Below are 20,988 nucleotides of genomic sequence, written 5' to 3' on the forward strand. Positions count from 1 at the left end.
AGAACATTGGAACAATGAGATGATGAACTGTGCGTGCATTTAGCCTTGGCACTATAATCTTTGAATTTCCTTCCCCCTGTTCGCATTGCCGGGATTACCTAATTCTGAAGTTAGGGAAGTCACATTTTTGAAGGACGGACGGTCGATGATTACCTGGTGGCATTTTGGGAGTGGATCGACTAGATATGCTTATGTAATCAAATTACACCATCTAGTACAAAGTACATGTACCGTCAACAATGATGCTTCTGATCGATTTCTAAATTCAATCTTGCCCCTGAATACCTCAGCTGAATTGGGACGATACCTAATGTTCACTAATCCATATTTTCTAGTATATTAGACATGTCGTCTGTCACATTCACTCAGCACCAAGTTTCTTGACATTTTGCTTCGAAGACAAAGGCGACTTCGTTTCCCGTGGAATAGGGGCAACACCAAAATATGCCTAGCTAATTAGCCAAGCTGAATTCAATGAAAGGAGGAAGAGCGCCACGATTTCGTATCGATACATTATTAGATTAGTTGTTGAATGGGTGATGTAAGTATAGGTGTGTAAGTACAGGTGGGTTGGGTATCTTGCAGTTATTACCAATTCAGTTTTCTTAAGAGTACAATATTCCAGACAAACAATTTACAACCATCCATAAATATATGGACATTACTCTTCTCCAATTCTCCGTATATCTCTTTTATTTCTTCTCTCCAACCGTCTCAGGTGGTACGCTAGCCCCCCTTGAGTGCCCAGTAGGAGGACGGTTTGAAGCACCGGTGCCCGGGCGACTCGGTGTTCGTTGCAGCTTCTTCCCGTTCTTCGTATTGAACAGGCTCTTTACTCTTCTCAGTCGCGCCCATCTTTCCTTGTCCTTTGCGTCTCGGACGGCGGTATCTTCATCTTCATCGTCTACTACTATAGGCGACCCCTCATCTACCGTTCTAACGCTCTTGGATGGCGTTACCGGAACGGATGCGGTGGGGCGATGAAGGATACCGCGATGGCCGCTCTTCTCCGATTGCATGCGAAGATAGGCGTGATTCTTGACTGTTTGTACGAGCACCTCCCAAGCAGTCTTGTTGTCCATTGTCTTGGCACCTGGATTATGTTGGGTGGTGGCGTTTCGCCAAGGACAGAAGAATCGGTGCTCGCGCACAGGATCAAGGTAATCCATAGGTGCTGGAATGATGATTTGTCCTGTTGCTTCATCCACCTCCTTGCTCTTGAACATCCATAAACCAAGACGACGTAAACATGTAGCACAGGTTGCCGAGTTCGGCACTGCGCCAATGCGTGGGTTTGTAAGACCTTGCCAACCAGTGAGGGCAAGAGCAAGAGCAACGTCATTCGGAGTTGATGGATTTGTGCTTGGTGGCGGAGGTTGCGTGAAGAATGCTGGGCCAAGTTGCGACTTGGCAGCTTGTAGATCCAGGCTTGCGGGTAGGCGGAGGTTGAAGAGGTATGGGAGGAATGACTGTCGCGCGCAAAGATCATCGTATCGTTGGCGCAGAGAGGCATGAGCACTCGGAGGACTTGCCAGAGGTAGTCTGAGTAGAGTGTCTATTATCCGATAGTTAGCAAATGGGTGCCCTTAACATGTCAAGTGATATCACAGAGTTCTCACCATCACACCCTTGTTTTCTCCATAAGCAAGCATCTTGGTGCGCATCGATGATTAACTCGACGAATCTCTTCACCAAAGCTTCCTCAATATCCGACCCTACAAGGACTGGGACCTCCTTGCCGTCTACCTCATTCTTGTTGATCTTGACCACCAATTCTTTGTGACATAATGTGCATTGTACACGCTCTTTTCCCTGACAAACCCAGCCCCTCTTTGCCCATTCGATCTCATTGACTTTATCTGGTTTCGGTGTCCATTCGGTCAGCTCCTGGAAAGTCCTAAGTCGTCGTATTAATTCATCGCGATCGCTGGGACAGTACTTGGCCGGCTCTGGTTCTGGCTCTGTTTTTGTTTTTGTTTCCTTGTTGGGAGACTTGCTAGGAGAGACGGCGTTGCCCCCTGGCGCCCACTTCTTCAGCACGACGTTCGAAATGGTAGTTGAACCTGTCTTTTCATTTCCAGTGGTTGATTCAAGCACACGTCGGCGCTTAAATATGTCACTGGGTGTTGTAGGTATTCCTGTCGGAGCCATGGTTTTCGTCTGCGTAGATGTGTCGTCGGGCGCGAGGGTTGAAGTTGGTGTCAGAGGGCGAGTTGACTGGGTGCTAGGTTTGTTATTGTTATTTTGTTCATCTGCTGATGGCGGTTGAGGTGTTGGCTTTGCGCCGAGTCCCTGCAACAAGGCATTGAACTTTCTCTTTGTAGCATTCATGTTAGGCAACTTAGGCGGCTTGACTTAGGTGACTTTGCAGAATGCCAGGCGGCCTAGACCAGGGATACCTAGACTTCTAGGTAGTATGAAAGGATGACTGTATTGGTTGTATTGGATGTATTGGCTGTACTATGTAGAACTAGCAGCAATCTCGGCGAAGATTGGCTGTACTACCCTCCTGTGCTCCTGGTCACCTTGGAGAATCGCGCCGAGTGATAAAAAGGTTGCGTATAAGTTGACCTTGTAATTTTAATTGAATGCGAGTTAATCGAGTTTAATCGACGAAATATTGCGGAGTATTGGTTGGATTAGGTTTAGTTGAGAAGTGCCGTCGTTTCAATCCTTGTGATTAATAGATGTAGAAGAAGGTACGTATCTCTTTGTTCTCAGATGTTCTTTCTCATCCTTGAAAGGGTTACGTTGATAGGTTTCGTCAAATATATGGATACATGTTGACCTTAGTAGCTTAGCTAAGTCGCGGCCGTCGGAGGGGTAACGGGCCAGAGCACTAGGATTAGGGGTCCCCGACTGCCAGCTACCCGTAACTACTCCACTAAAATCAAAATATTTTGCTGCATGGATCCCTGAGCGGGTGCGTGCGATGCAGTGCAGCCGCTACCACCCCTTACAGCATATGTAAGCCCGGAATCGCGGGGCTTCAATTGAACAGCACAGTTCCAAGTTCCCACAGATTCCAACTAACAAGCGTGCATCTAATTCTGCTAATTAGATGAGGACTAAAAAAGGGAATAAAAAGGTAGTCTCCAATTCTACAACAAAATATCTGTTCCTATTATCCCTCCTAATTGTGATCCTGGCTATATTTCTATCTCGAGCTCTGCCCCGCCTTACCTCACTGTCCCTGCATTTCTCCCCTGCTACCCGCCAGCAACTCTTCACTAGTAACATGTCGTCATACGCCAAAGAGCTTGAGATAGCTCAGCTAGCCGTCCAGCGTGCTTCCATTTTGACCAAGAGGGTTTTCCACGAGAAAGCCAAAGGAACCGTCTCTAAAGATGATAAATCGCCTGTCACGATCGGTGATTTTGGTGCTCAGGCCCTTATTATTAGCGCCCTGAAAGCGAACTTCCCTGACGATGAGATCGTCGCTGAGGAGGAGGCCGCTCAGTTGCGCCAGGACACCAATTTAAGACAGACTATCTGGGACTTGGTTAAGACTACTCAACTCTCTGATCCTGAAGCTGAGAGTCTGCTCGGCGGGGAGATCAATGACGAGGAGTCCATGATGACAATGATCGACTACGGCAACAGTAAAGGTGGCGCTAAGGGCCGCATATGGGCCATCGACCCTATCGATGGGACCAAGGGTTTCCTACGTGGTGGCCAATATGCTGTGTGTCTCGCTTTGATGGTAGATGGGGATGTTAAGGTTGGCGTCCTGGGTTGCCCGAATCTGCCTATTGACGATTCTGCTCCGCTATCAGGAAGCATGGAAACTGGCCAGACTGATGAGGGCCGAGGTGTCCTATTCTCGGGTGTGCTAGGCCAGGGCGCCACAAGCCGCTCATTGACTACTGGCTCCCTAGTTAAGGAGAAGAGCATCTCTATGAAAGCTATCACTGACATCTCCGTCGCCACATTCTGCGAGAGTGTAGAAGCCGGCCACTCGTCCCACGGAGATCAGGCCGAGATCGCTCGGTTGCTTGGCATAACAAATCCTAGTGTGAGAATGGACTCCCAGGCTAAATATGCTTCTATTGCACGAGGTGCTGGCGACATCTATTTGAGACTACCTGTCAGCGCGACGTACCAGGAGAAAATCTGGGACCACGCTGCGGGCGATCTCATCGTCCGCGAGGCTGGTGGTGCCGTAACAGATATCCACGGCAAGCGACTAGACTTTAGCGTTGGACGAACACTGGCAAATAACAAGGGCGTCGTCGCCGCATTTGCTGCTACTCAACCCCAGGTGCTAAAGGCCGTCCAGGAGGTTCTTACGAAGAAATAAGAAAATAGGTGTACGTCATAGAAAGGGCATGCATAAAAGTACATATTTTTGGTCTTGATTGGGTATCTGCCGTAGTATAGTACATAGATACACGTGCAGGAAATAGATCGCCTATTTGATCTTCTTCTGCTTGAGCTTGATCGTCTCGTCGTTGACGAAGATACCCTTCCCCTTGTATGGCTCTGGCCTTCTCCATTTACGTATTCTGGCTGCGAAGGACATGACTTCCTCTCTGTTGATGCCCTCGAGTAGGATTCTTGTCGGTTGAGGTGTGCTAGCTTTCATGCCGAAGGGGACTGGTTCCTCCACGGGATGTGTAAAGCCGAGCTTCAGGCACACAAATTTCTGGCCCGGATACTCTGCCTTCTTCGGCCGCTCCTCGATCATCGCCCTGTATCCTACACCTACTAGTCGTAAAACAGCTGTGTGTCCTTCTGATACGCCGATAATATGTCGGTTTATGTATGCCCATGTAGTTCCTAATTCGCTCCAAGTCAGTTCTGGTTCCTCATAGAGACATCTCTCTGTACATACCCCACATCTCCTTTTGCTGCTTAGCTTCTGTGTCCTCAATAGTAAGCACCGCCCTTCTTAAAGCCTCGTCATGGTTGATGTGGATGTACGGGGGGATTTCCAGGTCGAGCTTCCCCAACGGCCCGGTGATAGTAATTGTTCGTTTTGGTATCCTTAGATATGTTGTAGGGTCTTTCTTGATCCTGGGCTCTCCAACTGCCAATTCGACACCGGGAGGAATGGATATCGGTGTTCGGCCTAGCTTCGAAGATCTATTCGTTGTGCTGGAGAACTGGCGTCGCGGCGCAGTTGTTTGGAAGGCTGGTACTAGGAAAGTTGGGAGCGTTACAGAGGCATTGGTGTTTGCAAGAGCTCCTTTGAGCATCTTGCCTCCGCTGGGCGCCAGCATCGTGTTGTTTTGGGGTCTCCGCAGTGATATTGACTGATTGCAGAACTCGATTTCCCAGAGGTTTTAATCGCAGAGCTCAATTGCGGGATGCTTGGCAATGAAAGAAAAAATCGGGTCAAATTATATCACGTGGCAAATCATGACTAAGGCGGGGCAGCTTCGCCTTCTTAATGCTGAAAGTGCAAGTGCAAGTCACCATCATTGCAGTTTCCATCTCAACCTTGGAACTTCTAAAGTTGTTTCGGAACCGCTGTAACTAGTCCCCTATATAATTACCTCTCTAGGCACTTATATAGTTTAAGGTTACTTTTAAATGAAAGTTTCAAGATGGATGTCACAACTGAGTGTTCAATCTTCTGTCTTTTCTTTCGATCCCAGCGGATTAGTTATGGGCCATTACCTATTTCTCGCCTCTCTAGTCCTTGCTCATGAATCCGGATCAATCAATTACCAGTTAAATCATGTTTCGATGTTTAACGAACCCGAATTTTGATGACAAGACGATTAAGGATCTTTGATGTGAATCCGTGACAATTACCTTGACGCCATCAACTTCACATGAATATTTATCTTCTACAACCTTCCCATGATGTGACTTTTATTTCCTCTTCCCTCTCTCACTTCTTCAGTGCAAGAAATAGTAGGATTTGTGGTCATTCTGGTCACTTCCTCTTTCACTGTAACCACATCGACACGTTTTCATCCTCCTCCGCTCTTTGATTGGCATCCTCGAAAATAACAACGAGATATTATGGCAAACAAACGAAAGATCATGGGTTGGGTGGGAATAGGCATCCTTGTGGCATCACAGATTCACTCCGCTATTGGAATCTCATGGGGCAGCAGTGCGCGAAAATTAGATCTGGGTAAGAAACCCCCTCCAACCTGAATAATTACGTGCTTATCGGGTCCTAGTGAGAGCAGGCCATGTTCAGCAGAGTGCTACACGAAGTAGCCTATCGCAAGCCTTGCAGTCTGGCTCAAGATTGCCTAACTCCTATGAACTGGCTTTAGGTGAACTGCGAGAATTGGAATCAGAGCCTCTGTGCCATAGAACAGCCGCACGCCTCTTGGTGAACAGCTGTGAAGTTCTCGAGAGCAAGAATGAGGCAACTGTTCTCACAGACAGTGGTAGGAAAATCAGAGATTTCATTGACTCGTATGCCGCAAGTCTAGCCATCTGCGATCTAGAAAGAGGTAGTTTCGACATTCCTACAGAATGCGATCACTTCCGAGAGCCTGCCTTAAACCAACTTCCACTTCAGAACTCAGGCCAGCTGCATGTATCTTCCGCGGAGATTGACGGCTGTCTCACGGGTTTAGCGGAGTCTGACTCGGCCTAGAACACTTGGGTCAACTACCGCCATAAAGCCTTGAGATTCTGCGAAGCTGCCAGAGCGGATAACCAGAAAGGTATATGATTAACTTCTAAATTATCCCAGTTCACAGTTTGACCTTGTTAACACATTTTAGCTCAACAAATCTTTCTCTTTGAGCGTCTAACGAAGATTATGGGCCGATTCACCGATGACGTCGACAAGCAATTCGAGCAGCACTTGACTAGCCTAGGTATACGAGCCCAGGCGACAGGTGATAGAATCGATGAGCTCTCACCGAAGGTTGATCATTTGAACGCTATGCTGAAATCTGTGGAGGAATTGTTCCTCGGTCAGCTTATTCAAGAGGTGAAGGTAAATATTATAGAGATCTCAATTAGTTGGACATGCAATTGACCGAATGATTACAGGAAACTACAGAGTTAGTCAATTCAGGCACCCAGAACGCGCTCAACCTTCAGAGAATGCTGGGTGTGATGTTCAAGGGTGTTCTTGAAGGCCAAGCCGAAGTTGCGGCTACCTACGAGCGATCGATAGAGGTTGCCAACCAACGCGTAGAGTCTGCAATGGACACGGCCATGCAAGTGATGGTACTTGCCACCGAATCTGCTGTGAATTTGCAAACCCAACTTGTACGTTATGCTATTGTAATTCTTCATATTTAAACTAACATATGAAATCCTAGGAGTCTTCTCGTCTACAGGCAATGGAACTAGAGACTAGACAGAACAATCTGGAAGAGGTCAGCAATATTCCCCTCGAAGGACGAGCCTTACTAATGCTAACTTGATGACACTAGGGAATGCAACGACTTGTTGGCGTATCGGAAACTCTAGCGACGGAATATTACGATCATGCGAATCATTTACGTCGTGCGCAAAATATAACGAATGGCATCCTCGGCTCTTTAGAGGACACGGCTGCTTCCGCAATTCACGTCAAGAATTCTGTTCTCCGACAATCATTCTCATCTTGGTGGCCGTACATCTGGTGTCCAGCAGCATCACTTGTCTTGGGCTCGTATGGACTTCCTCCTTCTAGCACGAGGAACTTAGGCCTGCTAGTTCTAGGTAAGTGCGATTTCTAAGGTCGATTATTGACTAGTAGAAATACAACTAACTGGCTCCTTAAAAGGCGAAGCTGCAGGTTTTACACTTTCACTCCTTCAGTCATATTCCCCGGACTTATCGTTCATATCATCTCTGGGGTTTTATTCCCTACAGTATGCCCGGGGGCACATGCCCCTTTCGCCAAACATTTATTCTAACACCACTGCTTAGACTGGGAATTACTGGGTAGATATCTAGCTGCTCACGGCTCGAATCTTCGGCGCGTATCTTTATTATGAGAGTACCATATTAAAGGGATATGCGCCTTGAAGCATACTTATGGCGGGATTCAGATCTAAAGGAATTTGCTACTGGTGGAGCTACAATTATCTTGCTATATCGCTAGGGGACGGGAATATGGAAATACTGGGACTGGGAATGAGAGATACTACCATGGTATCTATGTCTATGTAGCTCCATAGACAGGTACACTATTGCTTTGCTTATTGAATTAAAATAGATGCTTTTGCCCACTTTCATGATACTCACAATATCATACAAGAGAAAGAGGATACGAGGCAACACCATAAGAACTAATTGTTGGATACTTAGGTAGGTAGCATCCTGCAAGGCGTAAGCGAATGAACCGGCATCTGTCGAAGTTGGACCGGAATTCACAATTTGAGAATGTACCAACGCCGACAAACCCTTGCTCTACCCTACCTACGAAGGATCGGTAGAGGTTGTTTCGGCGTGACTAAGACGCCAACCGATACCCAATTCATCAAATCAGCATTAAAATAAGCTTTTCGATTGGTTCTACGATCGATTGGTCTGCTCGGAAACTCTGCGCTCTGATTGGTCGAGTCGACTAAGCTCCTTTGAGGCCATGATACTCCACTGCGGGATGATGTGTGACTTCATGCTTCTTGCGGGCTTTATGGACGGGATTAACAGAGAAGGTATGGAGATAGGATCGTTGGATCTTCCGTGTAGCTCTTACATGGTGACCGCCTATCCGCGCCGGTGTCACTCCTGACGCGATTTGGCTGGGAATCGATGGATATATAACTCCCAGAGTTCTCGCTCGTTTGGTCTGGCTTCAAACCACAACGACACAGTGTTTTCTGAGTAACAACTTGAACCGAACATTCTCTCACGAGTAACTTTAAATCAATATGCCTGCTAAGCCTATCCTCCACCCCCTCGGCAAGAACGGCCCCCTGGTGCCGGCCTTGGGCTTGGGACTCATGGGTCTATCTTATTCGACCTACGGGACACTTACCGACGAAGAAGAGCGGTTTAAATTTCTTGACCACGCTCTTGAAATCGGATCTACATTCTGGGATACATCCGAGTAAGTTCCTCTTTCCTTTTATACCCAATAAGGGGTAAGCCAGGTATCCTTGGCAACTGGCTGACGATCAATAGTCTTTACGGAGACGGAGAGCAATTTGTTGGGAAATGGTTTAAGCGAACCGGAAAGCGTGACCAGATCTTCATCGCCTCCAAGTACGGCCACATCAAGGGTAGCGCGACCTTCGAGGCCGACAGTTCCTACGAGTACACTAAGAAGGCTGCGGCCAAGAGTCTCGTGGCTCTCGGTGTCGACTGTATCGATCTGTGTAAGCCTCTTTCCACTGTCTTATTTGAACTCTAAGATGCGACTCTGTTTTGGGACATGTTTCTGACAGTGATGAAACCGATAGACTACATCCACAGCGTCAATGAAAACGTGCCCATCGAAGAAACCATGAAGGCCCTAAAAGAGCTACGGGAGTAAGCTCACCTCCCTGTGTCCCTCCTCACCAAAATCTAACTAATACATCATTAGCGAGGGTAAGATCAAGCACATCGGTCTCTCAATGGTATCCTCCACCACCCTCCGACGCGCCGTAAAAATCGCCCCCGTAGCCGCCGTGCAAACCGAGTACTCAGTACTCAGCCAGCGCATCGAAGGCGAATCCGGCACGAACCTCCTCCAAGCCTGTCGCGACGTCGGCGCCGCCATCGTAGTCGCCACCCCGCTCGGGCGCGGTCTTCTCACCACCGCCTTCTCGAACACCGAAACGACATTCGACAGCGCAGACATGCGACCCAAAGCCCTCCCGCAATTCATGGACGGAAACCGGGAGTCAAACATCGCGTACGTGGCCAAGTTCCGCGAGCTCGCCGACCGCAAGGGGTGTACCGTAGCGCAGCTGGCACTAGCCTGGCTGCTGAAGCAGGGAGATGATATCTTCCCGATCCCCGGGACGAAGAGGGTGAAGTACCTCGAGGAGAACTGGAATGCGATGGATGTGAAGCTGAGCGATGCGGAGGAGAAGGAGATCCGGGCTTTTGCGAGGGAGAATGAGGTTAAGGGGGGTACGGTGCCGGATGCGTTTGCGCACCATCTGTTTAAGGAGACTAAGGAGCTTAGCTGAGGTGGTGATTGCGGTGCGGAAGTTGGCGTGTTGGAAATGAGCTGTTGATCTTGGTGAAATAACAGAGCTTTATATCTCGCGAACGCGCAATATTTAGCTTATTCGAATGACTCGACTTATTTTACTTAATAGATTCTTTATGCTTAATTCTCTCCTGTGCACAATGTATTTTGGGAAAATAAGGTAGTGATGTGTTGACGGCAATTCAGCGTTCAGGAGGTAAGTATATGTTTAGACAGCGGGATTATATATGAAAATGTAGGACATATATAGGATAGGTGGTCGTCAACGCACTGGATACCAGGTAGGTATTCCCTTAGCATATGACTTATATCTTCCTCTTTACTAACCCCCTGAAAAAATCGAAACTATTTTCATCGCTCTGCAACGCCCAGATTTTGCCTGTCGGCTTATCATCACTTCCTAGTTCTTCCGCTCTCAGCATACCCCAGTCTCTCGTAATGCCCACAATACGAGCCTTAACCCCTCCTTGGGCCTCGAGGTTGACGATCTGTCGCCCATGTAGCCAGTAGTTATAATACTCGCCTTCCATATCTCTTGTGAAACCCCTCCGGATGAATGTCTTGTAAAGAGCTTCTATGCGAGTCAGAATGCCTGCTATGAGTTTCTCAATCCGGAATGGGGCGAGATGTGGAGGAAGTAGGGTGTCGAGAGATGTTGTAGGGCGTCCGTTGGCGGTGTTTATACCGATTCCGAGGACTATCTGGTACGATCCCGAAGAATAAGAACAATTGGATAGGATACCACCGATTTTGACGTAGGAAGGTGGAGACGACGAAGGTTGTCTTGGATCTAGTGCGTATATATCGTTGGGCCATTTTAGCTTCACGGGTACTTCGCCATATCCCTGGTCGTATGACTTGACTGCCTGGACAATGGCAATAGCAGCTAGATATTGGATGAAGACGATGGGTCGACTCGGTGCGAGATGAGCTGGGTGATTAATGACCGTAGACATGATCAGCGCCCCAGCCGGCGATACCCATACGTTATTTCCACGTCCTCTCCCCGCAACCTGGGTAGTCGCCGCTAATGTAAACCCAGATGGCAATCTAGAAAGGAGCTTGAAGTTTTTCTCGAGTAGTGTGTTGGTGCTTGTGACGACTTCCCCATACATGAAAAAGTCACCCCATTCCTCTGCCTCAGGTTCCGATCGGCGATATTCTTGCAGGCTAGAATAGAATGCATTATGGTTAAAGTAAGGTGTGGCTTTCGGTTCTGGCCAGCCATCTTCGTGCGTCACGATACGCTTTGTAATGGTGCTATAGTCGATCATACCTTCGCCGCTTTGGTCAGGAGGCTTTTGATCCGGACTGTCATTGGGCGTTAGTGCTTCTTTTAAGCCAGTTACAGACCACATGGTCTCTGGTTTCTGTAAATGAAATGAATCGCTTTCTGCTCGGATATATTCCTCGCCGTCTTCCTTGCTGATAATATCTTCCCATGAGTGTAGCAAATCATCAACATCGCTACTAGAGATAGACGAAAGATGAAGTCGAGAGAGGGACGGCACACTTGATGATTCCTGACTAACGTCTAGCCCGAGCTTAGTTAGGCACGCCTTTAAGAAGCTTGTTCGTGAATCATCGTCGGCTCGGAGGGCAGCGATAAGTTCATCATATCCTTCAACGCTATGGTGCGGGCTCAAATTCGCTGCGGCAAATTCTGGGTGAGGTCCAGTAAGGATTGCGGCGCCCTGACCAACTTTACAGTACACTAAAGCGGCTTTTTCAGCGCCACCATCAACGTCAAGCTCGCTCGCATAACTCGCTAATACTTCAATATTGCGATTGTCATCTTTTGCATTGACGAAAACGCCACCACCGTTGTAATAAGACGTAAAGACCTCGGGAACAAGGCCTGCCCCTCTAAACGCATCTTTCACCACGTTCACTCGTACAGCGCGTGCGCCATTCTCGCTGTGGTATTGGAAACCCTTAAATGCGCCCCCTCTGCACGTACCAGGGAAGAAGGCTAGTTCTCTAGATCCGACCACTTCCATGGCTTTATCGCCGACTTCAAATTCGCATTTCTTGGATCCATAATAACCACCAGCGCAGAATCCTAAGTACGAGCCACCTCGGCGTACATATTCGGATATAATTGAATTTCCTTCTCCATTGAGCACACGGCAATACCCAAGATCAGCACCGCCTGGAAAAACGAGTAGCGCGCATGTAGGTCCCCATGGTTCTTTTAGAAGAACTGTCTCGGTAATAGGGATGACTGCATAGTTTGGAGAGAGAAGTCGGCGTAGAGAATAGATTGCGTGCTTAACTGATTCAACAGTAGATCCGGTACCTGTATAAACTAGTACATTGAGTTTGCGCGACGTCATTTTGAACGAAGTTTTGTTTGACTTCTAAGATTCGGCGTTGATGATCCGAAGGGAGGGATTTTGTGGACGGCTTAGGGGGTTTAATGGGCTTAATGAGGTAATTTCAGCGCCGTCCGGATGCCCGAATTTCCACCTTTCCACCGCCCTTTAGCGGGTTTTAGCCCCTAAAATCCCAACGCCCGGATCACGCGATCTCAACGGAACAGAACATTCAACAATGTCTAAAGAAGAAAATACAAGCCAACAGAGTAGCTCCGCTCAGGATGATGATGAGCCGGACGAATGGTAAGACTTGATAAAATGATCCTTAAACAATTGTCAATCGTCGTAGGCTGACGCTTTTCTTCCTAATAATAGGGATAAGAGGATCTTTAGCACAGGATGCGCAGGTATGAATACGGGAACACGCTAATGCCGTCTTATATTGAAGCACTGACTAATAGGAATAGACGAAAATGCTAAGTTGACTGATTGTTACTTCGAAAAGAAGGATTGGCGAGCTTGCAAGAAAGAGGTAGGTAGATGATTAATTAGTTGCATCGGTCATCTACTGACTGACTTCACCAACAATAGATGGAGATATTCAGAGCTTGCTGGAAGAAACACAACAACGATGAGAGGACATCTACAAAAGATGCATGACCGCGATTGCAAGGGGAAAAAGGAACAAACGCTGGGCACTGCACTTTATGTAAAACTATAATGAGCAAGACTTAGGAAGTTGAGCTATTAATATCACACTAATCCCTCTCTAAACTCCCGAGTCGTAATACCCTCAGAACTGTCCGCTCTGTCAAATGTCCGGAGGGAACTGCGACGTTATCACGCTAGCCGTCTGTAAATCCCCACGATTATAGGTCTATCGATAAGCTTTCGGCACCCGGAGCCGCAATTGAATGAACGGTCCAAAAAAATCCAACTTTTCATACAATAATTACATAATACCTACGATAACATCACAACACCAAAACACCAACAACAGGACCACACTCGACAACAATGGCATCACGAACATTAACGCCGTTACGAGCGGCATCTGGACGTCTCCAATCTCCAGCGAGCCTGCAGAACCTATCCCACCTACCCCGCCGAACACTCGTCAGCGCCTCCAAAGCGAAGCCCTACCAAGTCCCTCCCCGATCGACCGCAACCTCAACATCAACCTTCTCAAAACCCGCACCCGCAGCATCAACCACCACCTCCAAACCAACCCCAACCCCAGCCGCCGCAGCGCCCAAACAAACACCAACCGCAGCCCGAACCCCCGTCCCAGCCGTCTCCGGCGTCCCCCTCCCCGACGCCCCATCCCCGACCTCCCCAGCCGCCTCCGCCGACCACAACGGCAGCCCAATCGACTGGACGCAGTCCTACCACGGTCTAGGCACTTCTTCATTCGGGCCTGAGACAGCGCAAGTGCTACAAGCGCGGCTGGACGCAGACGACATCGAAGTCAAGCCCGACGGCATCATATACCTGCCCGAGATCAAGTACCGGCGGATTTTAAACGCGGCATTTGGGCCTGGGGGGTGGGGGCTGGCGCCGCGGGGACAGCTGATGGTGCATGAGAAGTTGGTTACGAGGGAGTATGCGCTTGTTGTGCATGGGCGGTGAGTCTTTCCCTTTCGTACGTTTGATGTGCTTTTAAAGAGTGGTTGGCTAATGATTGCTTGGGTGAACAGATTCGTAGCGCAGGCTCGAGGCGAACAGCAGTATTTCACCGAAGACGGCGTGTCGACAGCGGCTGAGGGATGTAAATCGAACGCGTTGATGCGGTGTTGCAAGGACCTGGGTATTGCGTCGGAGCTATGGGATCCGCGGTTCATCCGCAAGTTCATGAAGGAGCACGCGGTGCAGCAGTGGGTCGAGCACGTCACGACCAAGAAGAAGAAGCAGATCTGGCTACGCAAGGACGACGAGGTTCGCTACCCGTTTAAGAAGACATAGAGGGGGTTTACGGGCTTGGTGATGTCATTTAACGAATAGGGGCGTTGTACGATAGGGAGATACCCCGAAGATTCCTACTAGAAATGCTGTCTATACATAGGTCACATACGAAAGAGAAACTGACTAGGATAGACGGGAGGCAGAGAATATAATGACACAAGCCGTGAACAAGACACGGCTTTTCAGCTCCAGAGTGTATTCCTCAGGGCAAGTGTTGAATCCTATCGTCTAACCCCCAACTCAACCAAAATCTACCCGTCACCCCAAGCATGCAAGACCGTCCAAGGACCCAGAAACCATTAACTCCATGCGATTGAATTTGAATGTGTGGGCGTAGAGTTGGCCTACTTCTGAATCCCAGAGCTGCGTCCCGTATCTGGCTCACTGGTCCCTGGTGCTTGTCCAGTGCCCACGGTTCCCCAGCCCAAGAAGCTCCATCCACTCCTCGTACTGCCGGGACTCGGCTCCCCGACAGTCCCTCTCCTACGTAAAGTCCCTTCATCCTCCTCAGCACCGCTCTCCGCGTCGATCTTCTCAAAATCGACCTCGCTTCGGCTTTTGCTGAGGCCGCTCCACACGCTGTGACCGCTGGGCGGGCGTGAGCTATCCTGCCCGTCCAAGCTCATGCTGCTAGGGCGCAACTCCTTCTTGGCCTGATCAGCAGCCTTGCGCTCCTCGAGCTGTCTGGCTTCCTTGTCCAGGGCGCCCATCATGAGTGCCAGCTTCTCCTTCTGCGCGACGATGAAGTTGATCTTGTCCTCGGCGCCACCAATATTCTCGGGGATCAGTGTGGCCGTTGATGCCTCCTGGTTCCCGGACGGCGGCGCGAAGCTGCTGGCTGCCGCACCCACGGCACCGGCTAGCATGTTGTAGAAGTTGGGACCGCCCGAGGCATCGGTGTTGTTCGCCGCCCATCGAGCTGCCGGAACGCTAAACCTCGCTAGAAGTGCTTGCGTATATCCTTGGGGCGCAGCGGTGGCCCGGGTGTCCTCCTGTTCTACCTCGCGCGGCGGCATGCCTAGCACCTGGGTGCGCAGCATCTCGATGGCGCGCTTCAAGTAGGCAATTCCGGCGGCCTTGAGCCTATCGTGGGCGCTGGCGATGAAGTCCTCGATCGCGGTCTCGTTCTCCTCGAGGTAGGGGTACAGGTAGGTCTCGTATAGAACGCGCGCGCCCTGGGTCTGGGGCAGGACGAGGTAGAGCAGGAAGCCGAGGCGCATGTAGGAGTAGAACGGCACCCACCAGAGGATGAACTCGGTCCAGGACTCGACGAGCAGGGCGCAGGAGAGGACGGACCAGTACATCAGCCATGGCGTCAGCTGCGCGGGGTCGGAGGTCTTGAGCGCCTTGTAGGAGGCGAAGAGGGGGAAGAGGAAGGATGCTACGGAGCTATAGTCACTGCGTTAGTAAATGGCGGTGCTCGCCTCACGATCTTCAACCTTTGCAGTACAAAGAACCGGGGGGTTGGTGGGACGGGGTCAGTGGGACGTACGAAAGGAGCTTTGGAATGAGGTCAAACATGGTGATTGGTCTGTACTCGATGGAAATTCGAAAAAGGGGGAATAGTGGATAGAGACGAATTCCTTGTAGGCTTCCGTTTATGTCGTTAGATTATGATGACTTGTCAAGTCGAGTCGGGTCAGTTCAGCCTCAGGGGAGTTGTATTGGGGGTCGTAGGAATGGATTGATTAATCCAGGAATTCGGTATTGCTGATTGTCGGGTGTGGTTGAAAGAGAAAGGGATTCTTGACAAAGAAAGGTTGCCGGAGTGCCGGCAAAGACTGGATTGAAAATCGCCTCGAAGAGGTTTAGGTAAGATAGTTAAAATAGTAAGGAGATAAGTTCCAAGGTTTAAGTTCTGTAGTCAGATTAGAAATGTTGACGATGCGCTTCTCGGCTTAAGTTTAAGCTAGAATCGTAAATGACGATTTAAAGAGATCACGGCGGATGACCCCGCCAAAAAACGTCACAAGCAGTAAGCAAATCACCTGCGCTACGCCGCACTTGGAGGTCTTGAGTGGTACCTACCCGGTACAGGCGTTGATGCCTTATTTAGCTGCGCGGGGCTTGTAGCGGCTAGCTGTATTAGGTCTTCGTTGCAGGGAATAGTTCGGTATGAAGGCTTGTCACTTGCGTCGATTAGCCTACTGAACCTGAACCGTGCACCTGTGCACCGCTACACAAGGGCAGCTCCACCAGCTCGGACCTCGGGGTATAATTTATGATGTACTTACATGACCTTACATGACCATGTCACTTCGTATTCAACTTCAACTTCCTTGATATCGTCCGAAATTCAATTCAATAAGATTCAAAGTCCTCAATAGTTTGTCGAAGTTTGAGATGGTTGACAAGTTACAAACTCAAACTATTAATATTCCCCAAGTTTGAACAAACACGTTGCAAGTACCAAGCAGGTTAAGACTCATCACTCATTCCTCTACCTTCCACTCTCTTCCCCTGAGCTGAGTTCCGGGATCTACTTTGTCTGCCTAACCCGGTTGCGCATCCGACGAGATAAAAACACTTGTTCTCATGCAATTATGGCCTCATATGTAAAATTGGCAATCTGTTCACTTCAAAGGTAACGCAATTGTCATCAGACTGAGTTGTCTCTTCTATGAAATCATAGGTTGGTGAGTGAACATTACCCCAGTATATATGCGCCCGAAAAATAAATTAAAGCAGCCCAATATCTATTCACACTTCGCGGTCGATCGAAGGTGAACTTACACGTGGGTTACAGCTCACGATGCGACGGCCAATAGAAAGAGGTCAAAATCCGAGATAGCTTTACTTGACCAAAACAATGCCACGAAAATGATGAATATAAGGGAGCAGGGTGTGACGGTAACTAAGAACTCTATAAGGTGGATTTACCTGTGGCGATATATTCTCGTATCTTATATTCTATATTAGTAACCAACTCCCCGGACAATTCGTGTTATGTGAGGCTATCTTACCTAAGTCTAAGCTTATGGCAGCACTTATTCTATACTACTTGCCAAGCTCCGTAATTGGCAAAGAATTAGACGACTTTTGAAGTATAGATTCTAGGAAGCATTGTCCAAGTTCTTATAGGATTAGATATAAACCTAGCTAGTTTTATGGTGCTAGTGATTACATGTATGCTGAGTTAAGTCCTGTACCCACAGAAACCCTGGGATAGGGGCGTGTTAAGGTGACCTGAAAGCTATGGCATCATGAGAGCTTCTTTTAGACGGGATCTACTAGTCCCTTGTCTGTTTATATCCTTCATTCGTGTAGAGGTAAGGAATAGTGAGACCGATCTTGCCTAGAAAATCTAGGTCTTGTAGGTTTATGGGGAAGATACGACCTCACCTGACACCCATATACCTAATTAAAGGTTAGACGCATGTTAGAAGTGATAAACCTACATATATAGGTACCTAACATGTGATAAGGTAGCTACCTATACTTGAAAAGAGGAGAAGAGATATTCCCCATTATAAGTGTAACATAAAAAGAATTTCTCATAAGATAGGGGTAGTGGCAATACACGAATGCGATTCGCTGAAACGACTATATATCGGCATATTACATAAGTTGCATGTCATTTATCTATTGGTTCTCATAGTGAATAGGTACATATAAATATAGTCATTGTTCTTTCAGGTTTGTGGTTGGTCTTTCTTCATAACCTTGTTTCTATATCGTGGGAATCGTGGGAGCACAGGCCAACAAGTAAGCAAGTTCGTATGATGAATATAATAATCTCTATACGAGATGACTTGATTTTGTAAGGACCGTGTCTATAAATGGTTACTAATACAAGTTTTGAAAAGAATGCCGGGTGGTACATATCATGTAATCCTTATCCTAATGACCAGTATTATCATCTACCCCCTTTTCCCCTGAACGATGACTACGTTCGAAGCCATCCCCAAACTGCCCCTTCCCGTAAGCTATGAGCCGTGGTAGTCTAACCCATGGTTGAGAGTGCTGTATTTAGTTTGCCGAGAAGTCGTCGCCGGGATCGTTATAAGAGAAAAAGTCAGGAGGTGAGACGTATGCTCCTCCTCCACCACTACCACCACCTTGACCTTGGCCTGATGACCCTCCATCTTGGTTGGGAGGTTGGTCCTTCTAAAATGATATCTTGTTAGACTCTTTGACTTGCTCGAAATCTTTAGACTCATACCTTGGAGGACTTCTTCTTGCTGTCTTTCTGCTTCTTCGAGGATCCACCCTTCTCTTTGTTCTTGTTAGCTTTTTGATAATATAGTGTACTTGAACGCTTGTGGACTCTTACTTCCTGATCCGCCTGAAGTTGAAGAGTCGGCGGGAGACATTTTCTGAATAGATCTAGATAGCTTCTTGATGTTTGTTGATGAGGATTCTTCGGTGATGAACATCTCGATTTTTAGCTTCCTCTTCGGCTCCTTTATCTTCTTATATGTGATATCTTGGCCCTTTTGAGAGATATCCCTGACTTTCCATCACCGTCAGACGAGCCTATTCTGTCCATGCCTCGTGCTGTGGCGGAATCTGCTCGGTCTGTGTCGATAATCACACATGTGCCGATACTTAGGCATACCGACGAAATTTATCAGCATTTTGGGGGTTGAAGTGATTAGATAGGATCTTGAGTTAATCAAGTCGCGTCAATCTGTGCCATCGCCATTTCCGTATAATGAAAGCGAGTGCCGAGGAATGAGGTCCCCATTCGGAATGATTAATGCGGGCCGCCCCCTTGCCGCGCTAGCGGACCGGGTTCGCGATCGGGCTCGCGGATTGATATCATTTGCAGCAAGTCCCGCTGCCACCGGCTGGTACTGATGAGCCGCGGGAACTGGGTCGCATGGCGCCTTTACGAATGGAGACTAGGGATGCGAGAGGCCGTGATCGCTAATCCCTTTTCAGCCGGCCCGACCGACATATAATACTACTGCATCTTCCTTAGGGCTGGCGATGCGACCCTACCAAATCTCAGCCCCTTTTCAATGTAGGTGCGTCACATTATGGGAAGGCTAGATGGCGTACATATATATAAGCCGATCGACTACGTGCATCTTCCGTTGCACCGCATCGAATATCCACTAAACATAGTAACATCGTATCTTAGGTGAGGACAGCTTGCGTTAGATGCAACATCCGAGTCACTATAATTTCCCCGGGCTACTGTTTCAACCTTATACTCATTGGCTTAGGAGGCGCGTGTTTCCATGATGTCGCGCCTATGCGCTTAGGAGAAAACGTCTGCCTTGAGGCTCATAGACTATACCTCATTCCCACGTGCCATCTTTCCTTTTACTCTCTGTATATCTTCCATGTGGCTGACTCCAGGATTAGGGTGTGGGGGTATTATCTGATACCAAAAGAGGATACGGCTTACTAAATTCATCATACCACTGTTTCGACTACTTACCTAGGTATGAACTGGACCCTTGAGCATGTCGGAAGTTCTTCTTCAAGACACTCGAAAACGCGTAGATGATGCCGTATGATGAAGGTCTTGTACAAGGTGACCAATATGAAATCTGAAATATTAATTGATACCTATTCTTCATTGCGTCCTTCCCTTCCCATACCGGTCTGGGGAGCCCGAGGGAACGGATCTCGGAAATACCTAGGTGACGTATGTAACTTAGTGGTTACATCTAGGAGCCGCATGGTGGTCGCCTAGACCGGATGCTCTTTTGCCGCTTCGCGTGTAACCTCTCACAAGTTGACGTTATCGCCACAATGCAACCATCGCAGGCAGGGCTGACTAGCGAGTGTTTTGAATGCGGCAGGCAAAAGATCCGCACAACGCCGGATCCGCCCTCGGTGGATGTCGTGATGCCGATCGCGAATTAATGGTACGACAAGCCAGCTGGGCATATAATCGTTCGTGACTATAAATTTACTAGGCAAAGAAAAAGAGTGGAATAAATTAAAAGGTCTTAATAGGCTAACCGACTTGTGCTCGGGATTTGAAGATGTGGATCACTCACATGTCAGCCGTCATATTCATGTTTACCAAGCACGCCACCGAATTAAAATCTTATCCCCAGTCCAGGTTGATTTCAAATAAACCCTGGTAATTTGAAAGAGCTCATATTTTAGAATTCGTTAAGGATGTAATAGGCATGGGAAATCTCAATGTTACGACATAGAGGCTCAAGATGTTTGCGAGGTGTGGTTGAATATGCTTGTGAGTGCCACCGAGCAGCTATTCACTCGGGAATTGATACTGGAAAGAGTGCAGTCTTACAAAAGTTGTCTGATAACCAGACGGACAACATCTTGAGTAACATAAGGACCTATCTTCCCCCTTTACATTGGTCTCACAGATTCCAAGCATCCTCATAATATAAATGAAGACGAATATCGACTGGTACGGGGCGAGGAAGGTATTCAGCCCCACTGGAAGAGCCTCATGTATTTTTCTATCATGATATTAAAATGCTTCCTGTATTAATTTTGATGACTCGGCCGAATCGAGTGGCTCCTCTCCGCTCTATATGTTAGTCTATGTCTACCGCTAGACTCGATCCGAGACGAATTCTAGGACCTTCTACCCCCAAAAACGGCTGCACATCTATAAAAGCTGGATTATAAAAGGAGTCGGGAGTAAATCAACGTTTATTTCCTGATCTATGAAAGTGAAAAGATCGACATGGCGGGCGAGTGGAAGGGCAATTTTCT

The 20,988-nt window shown here is 48.2% G+C and overlaps 10 protein-coding genes across 10 annotated transcripts; 5 read left to right on the top strand and 5 right to left on the bottom strand.

The window, feature by feature from the left end:
• Positions 1-553: 553 nt before the first annotated feature.
• GGS22DRAFT_154455 (zf-C3HC-domain-containing protein) lies at positions 554-2,537 on the bottom strand. The gene is made up of 2 exons (XM_047960041.1): positions 1,620-2,537; positions 554-1,555 (listed from the first exon to the last, which is right to left on the bottom strand). The coding sequence occupies exons 1-2, from the start codon at positions 2,329-2,331 to the stop codon at positions 693-695; spliced, it is 1,575 nt and encodes a 524-aa protein (XP_047821682.1). The 5' UTR covers positions 2,332-2,537; the 3' UTR covers positions 554-692.
• A 701-nt stretch (positions 2,538-3,238) lies between these two features.
• On the top strand, positions 3,239-4,300 carry GGS22DRAFT_185229 (3(2),5-bisphosphate nucleotidase HAL2; the record flags this gene model as incomplete). The annotated part of the gene is made up of 1 exon (XM_047964290.1): positions 3,239-4,300. One exon carries the CDS (start codon positions 3,239-3,241, stop codon positions 4,298-4,300), a length of 1,062 nt encoding a protein of 353 aa, XP_047821683.1.
• Positions 4,301-4,355: 55 nt separating this feature from the next.
• On the bottom strand, positions 4,356-5,280 carry GGS22DRAFT_89948 (ribosomal protein L6). The gene is made up of 2 exons (XM_047968368.1): positions 4,835-5,280; positions 4,356-4,779 (listed from the first exon to the last, which is right to left on the bottom strand). The coding sequence occupies exons 1-2, from the start codon at positions 5,220-5,222 to the stop codon at positions 4,412-4,414; spliced, it is 756 nt and encodes a 251-aa protein (XP_047821684.1). The 5' UTR covers positions 5,223-5,280; the 3' UTR covers positions 4,356-4,411.
• Positions 5,281-5,973: 693 nt separating this feature from the next.
• GGS22DRAFT_185231 (uncharacterized protein) lies at positions 5,974-7,858 on the top strand (the record flags this gene model as incomplete). Its single annotated transcript, XM_047964291.1, has 9 exons — positions 5,974-6,088; positions 6,138-6,505; positions 6,566-6,635; positions 6,696-6,913; positions 6,970-7,191; positions 7,245-7,301; positions 7,359-7,629; positions 7,694-7,781; positions 7,840-7,858. The coding sequence occupies 9 exons, from the start codon at positions 5,974-5,976 to the stop codon at positions 7,856-7,858; spliced, it is 1,428 nt and encodes a 475-aa protein (XP_047821685.1).
• A 928-nt stretch (positions 7,859-8,786) lies between these two features.
• On the top strand, positions 8,787-10,034 carry GGS22DRAFT_185232 (putative aldo-keto reductase; the record flags this gene model as incomplete). Its single annotated transcript, XM_047964292.1, has 4 exons — positions 8,787-8,965; positions 9,040-9,233; positions 9,318-9,387; positions 9,443-10,034. 4 exons carry the CDS (start codon positions 8,787-8,789, stop codon positions 10,032-10,034), a joined length of 1,035 nt encoding a protein of 344 aa, XP_047821686.1.
• Positions 10,035-10,362: 328 nt separating this feature from the next.
• Positions 10,363-12,393, bottom strand: GGS22DRAFT_185233 (biotin-protein ligase; the record flags this gene model as incomplete). Its single annotated transcript, XM_047964293.1, has 1 exon — positions 10,363-12,393. One exon carries the CDS (start codon positions 12,391-12,393, stop codon positions 10,363-10,365), a length of 2,031 nt encoding a protein of 676 aa, XP_047821687.1.
• Positions 12,394-12,610: 217 nt separating this feature from the next.
• GGS22DRAFT_185234 (uncharacterized protein) lies at positions 12,611-13,035 on the top strand (the record flags this gene model as incomplete). Its single annotated transcript, XM_047964294.1, has 4 exons — positions 12,611-12,678; positions 12,751-12,782; positions 12,843-12,907; positions 12,967-13,035. 4 exons carry the CDS (start codon positions 12,611-12,613, stop codon positions 13,033-13,035), a joined length of 234 nt encoding a protein of 77 aa, XP_047821688.1.
• A 357-nt stretch (positions 13,036-13,392) lies between these two features.
• Positions 13,393-14,337, top strand: GGS22DRAFT_185235 (Mgm101p-domain-containing protein; the record flags this gene model as incomplete). The annotated part of the gene is made up of 2 exons (XM_047964295.1): positions 13,393-14,000; positions 14,073-14,337. 2 exons carry the CDS (start codon positions 13,393-13,395, stop codon positions 14,335-14,337), a joined length of 873 nt encoding a protein of 290 aa, XP_047821689.1.
• Positions 14,338-14,509: 172 nt separating this feature from the next.
• GGS22DRAFT_90007 (TB2/DP1, HVA22 family-domain-containing protein) lies at positions 14,510-16,400 on the bottom strand. The gene is made up of 3 exons (XM_047968369.1): positions 16,366-16,400; positions 15,830-16,195; positions 14,510-15,726 (listed from the first exon to the last, which is right to left on the bottom strand). The coding sequence occupies exons 2-3, from the start codon at positions 15,856-15,858 to the stop codon at positions 14,682-14,684; spliced, it is 1,074 nt and encodes a 357-aa protein (XP_047821690.1). The 5' UTR covers positions 15,859-16,195; positions 16,366-16,400; the 3' UTR covers positions 14,510-14,681.
• Positions 16,401-18,306: 1,906 nt separating this feature from the next.
• Positions 18,307-18,713, bottom strand: GGS22DRAFT_185237 (uncharacterized protein; the record flags this gene model as incomplete). Its single annotated transcript, XM_047964296.1, has 3 exons — positions 18,307-18,444; positions 18,500-18,552; positions 18,611-18,713. The coding sequence occupies 3 exons, from the start codon at positions 18,711-18,713 to the stop codon at positions 18,307-18,309; spliced, it is 294 nt and encodes a 97-aa protein (XP_047821691.1).
• Between the last annotated feature and the right edge of the window lie 2,275 nt (positions 18,714-20,988).

Source organism: Annulohypoxylon maeteangense (genome assembly GCF_022496945.1).
Source record: "Annulohypoxylon maeteangense strain CBS 123835 unplaced genomic scaffold GGS22scaffold_3, whole genome shotgun sequence".
Lineage (NCBI taxonomy): Eukaryota > Fungi > Ascomycota > Sordariomycetes > Xylariales > Hypoxylaceae > Annulohypoxylon > Annulohypoxylon maeteangense.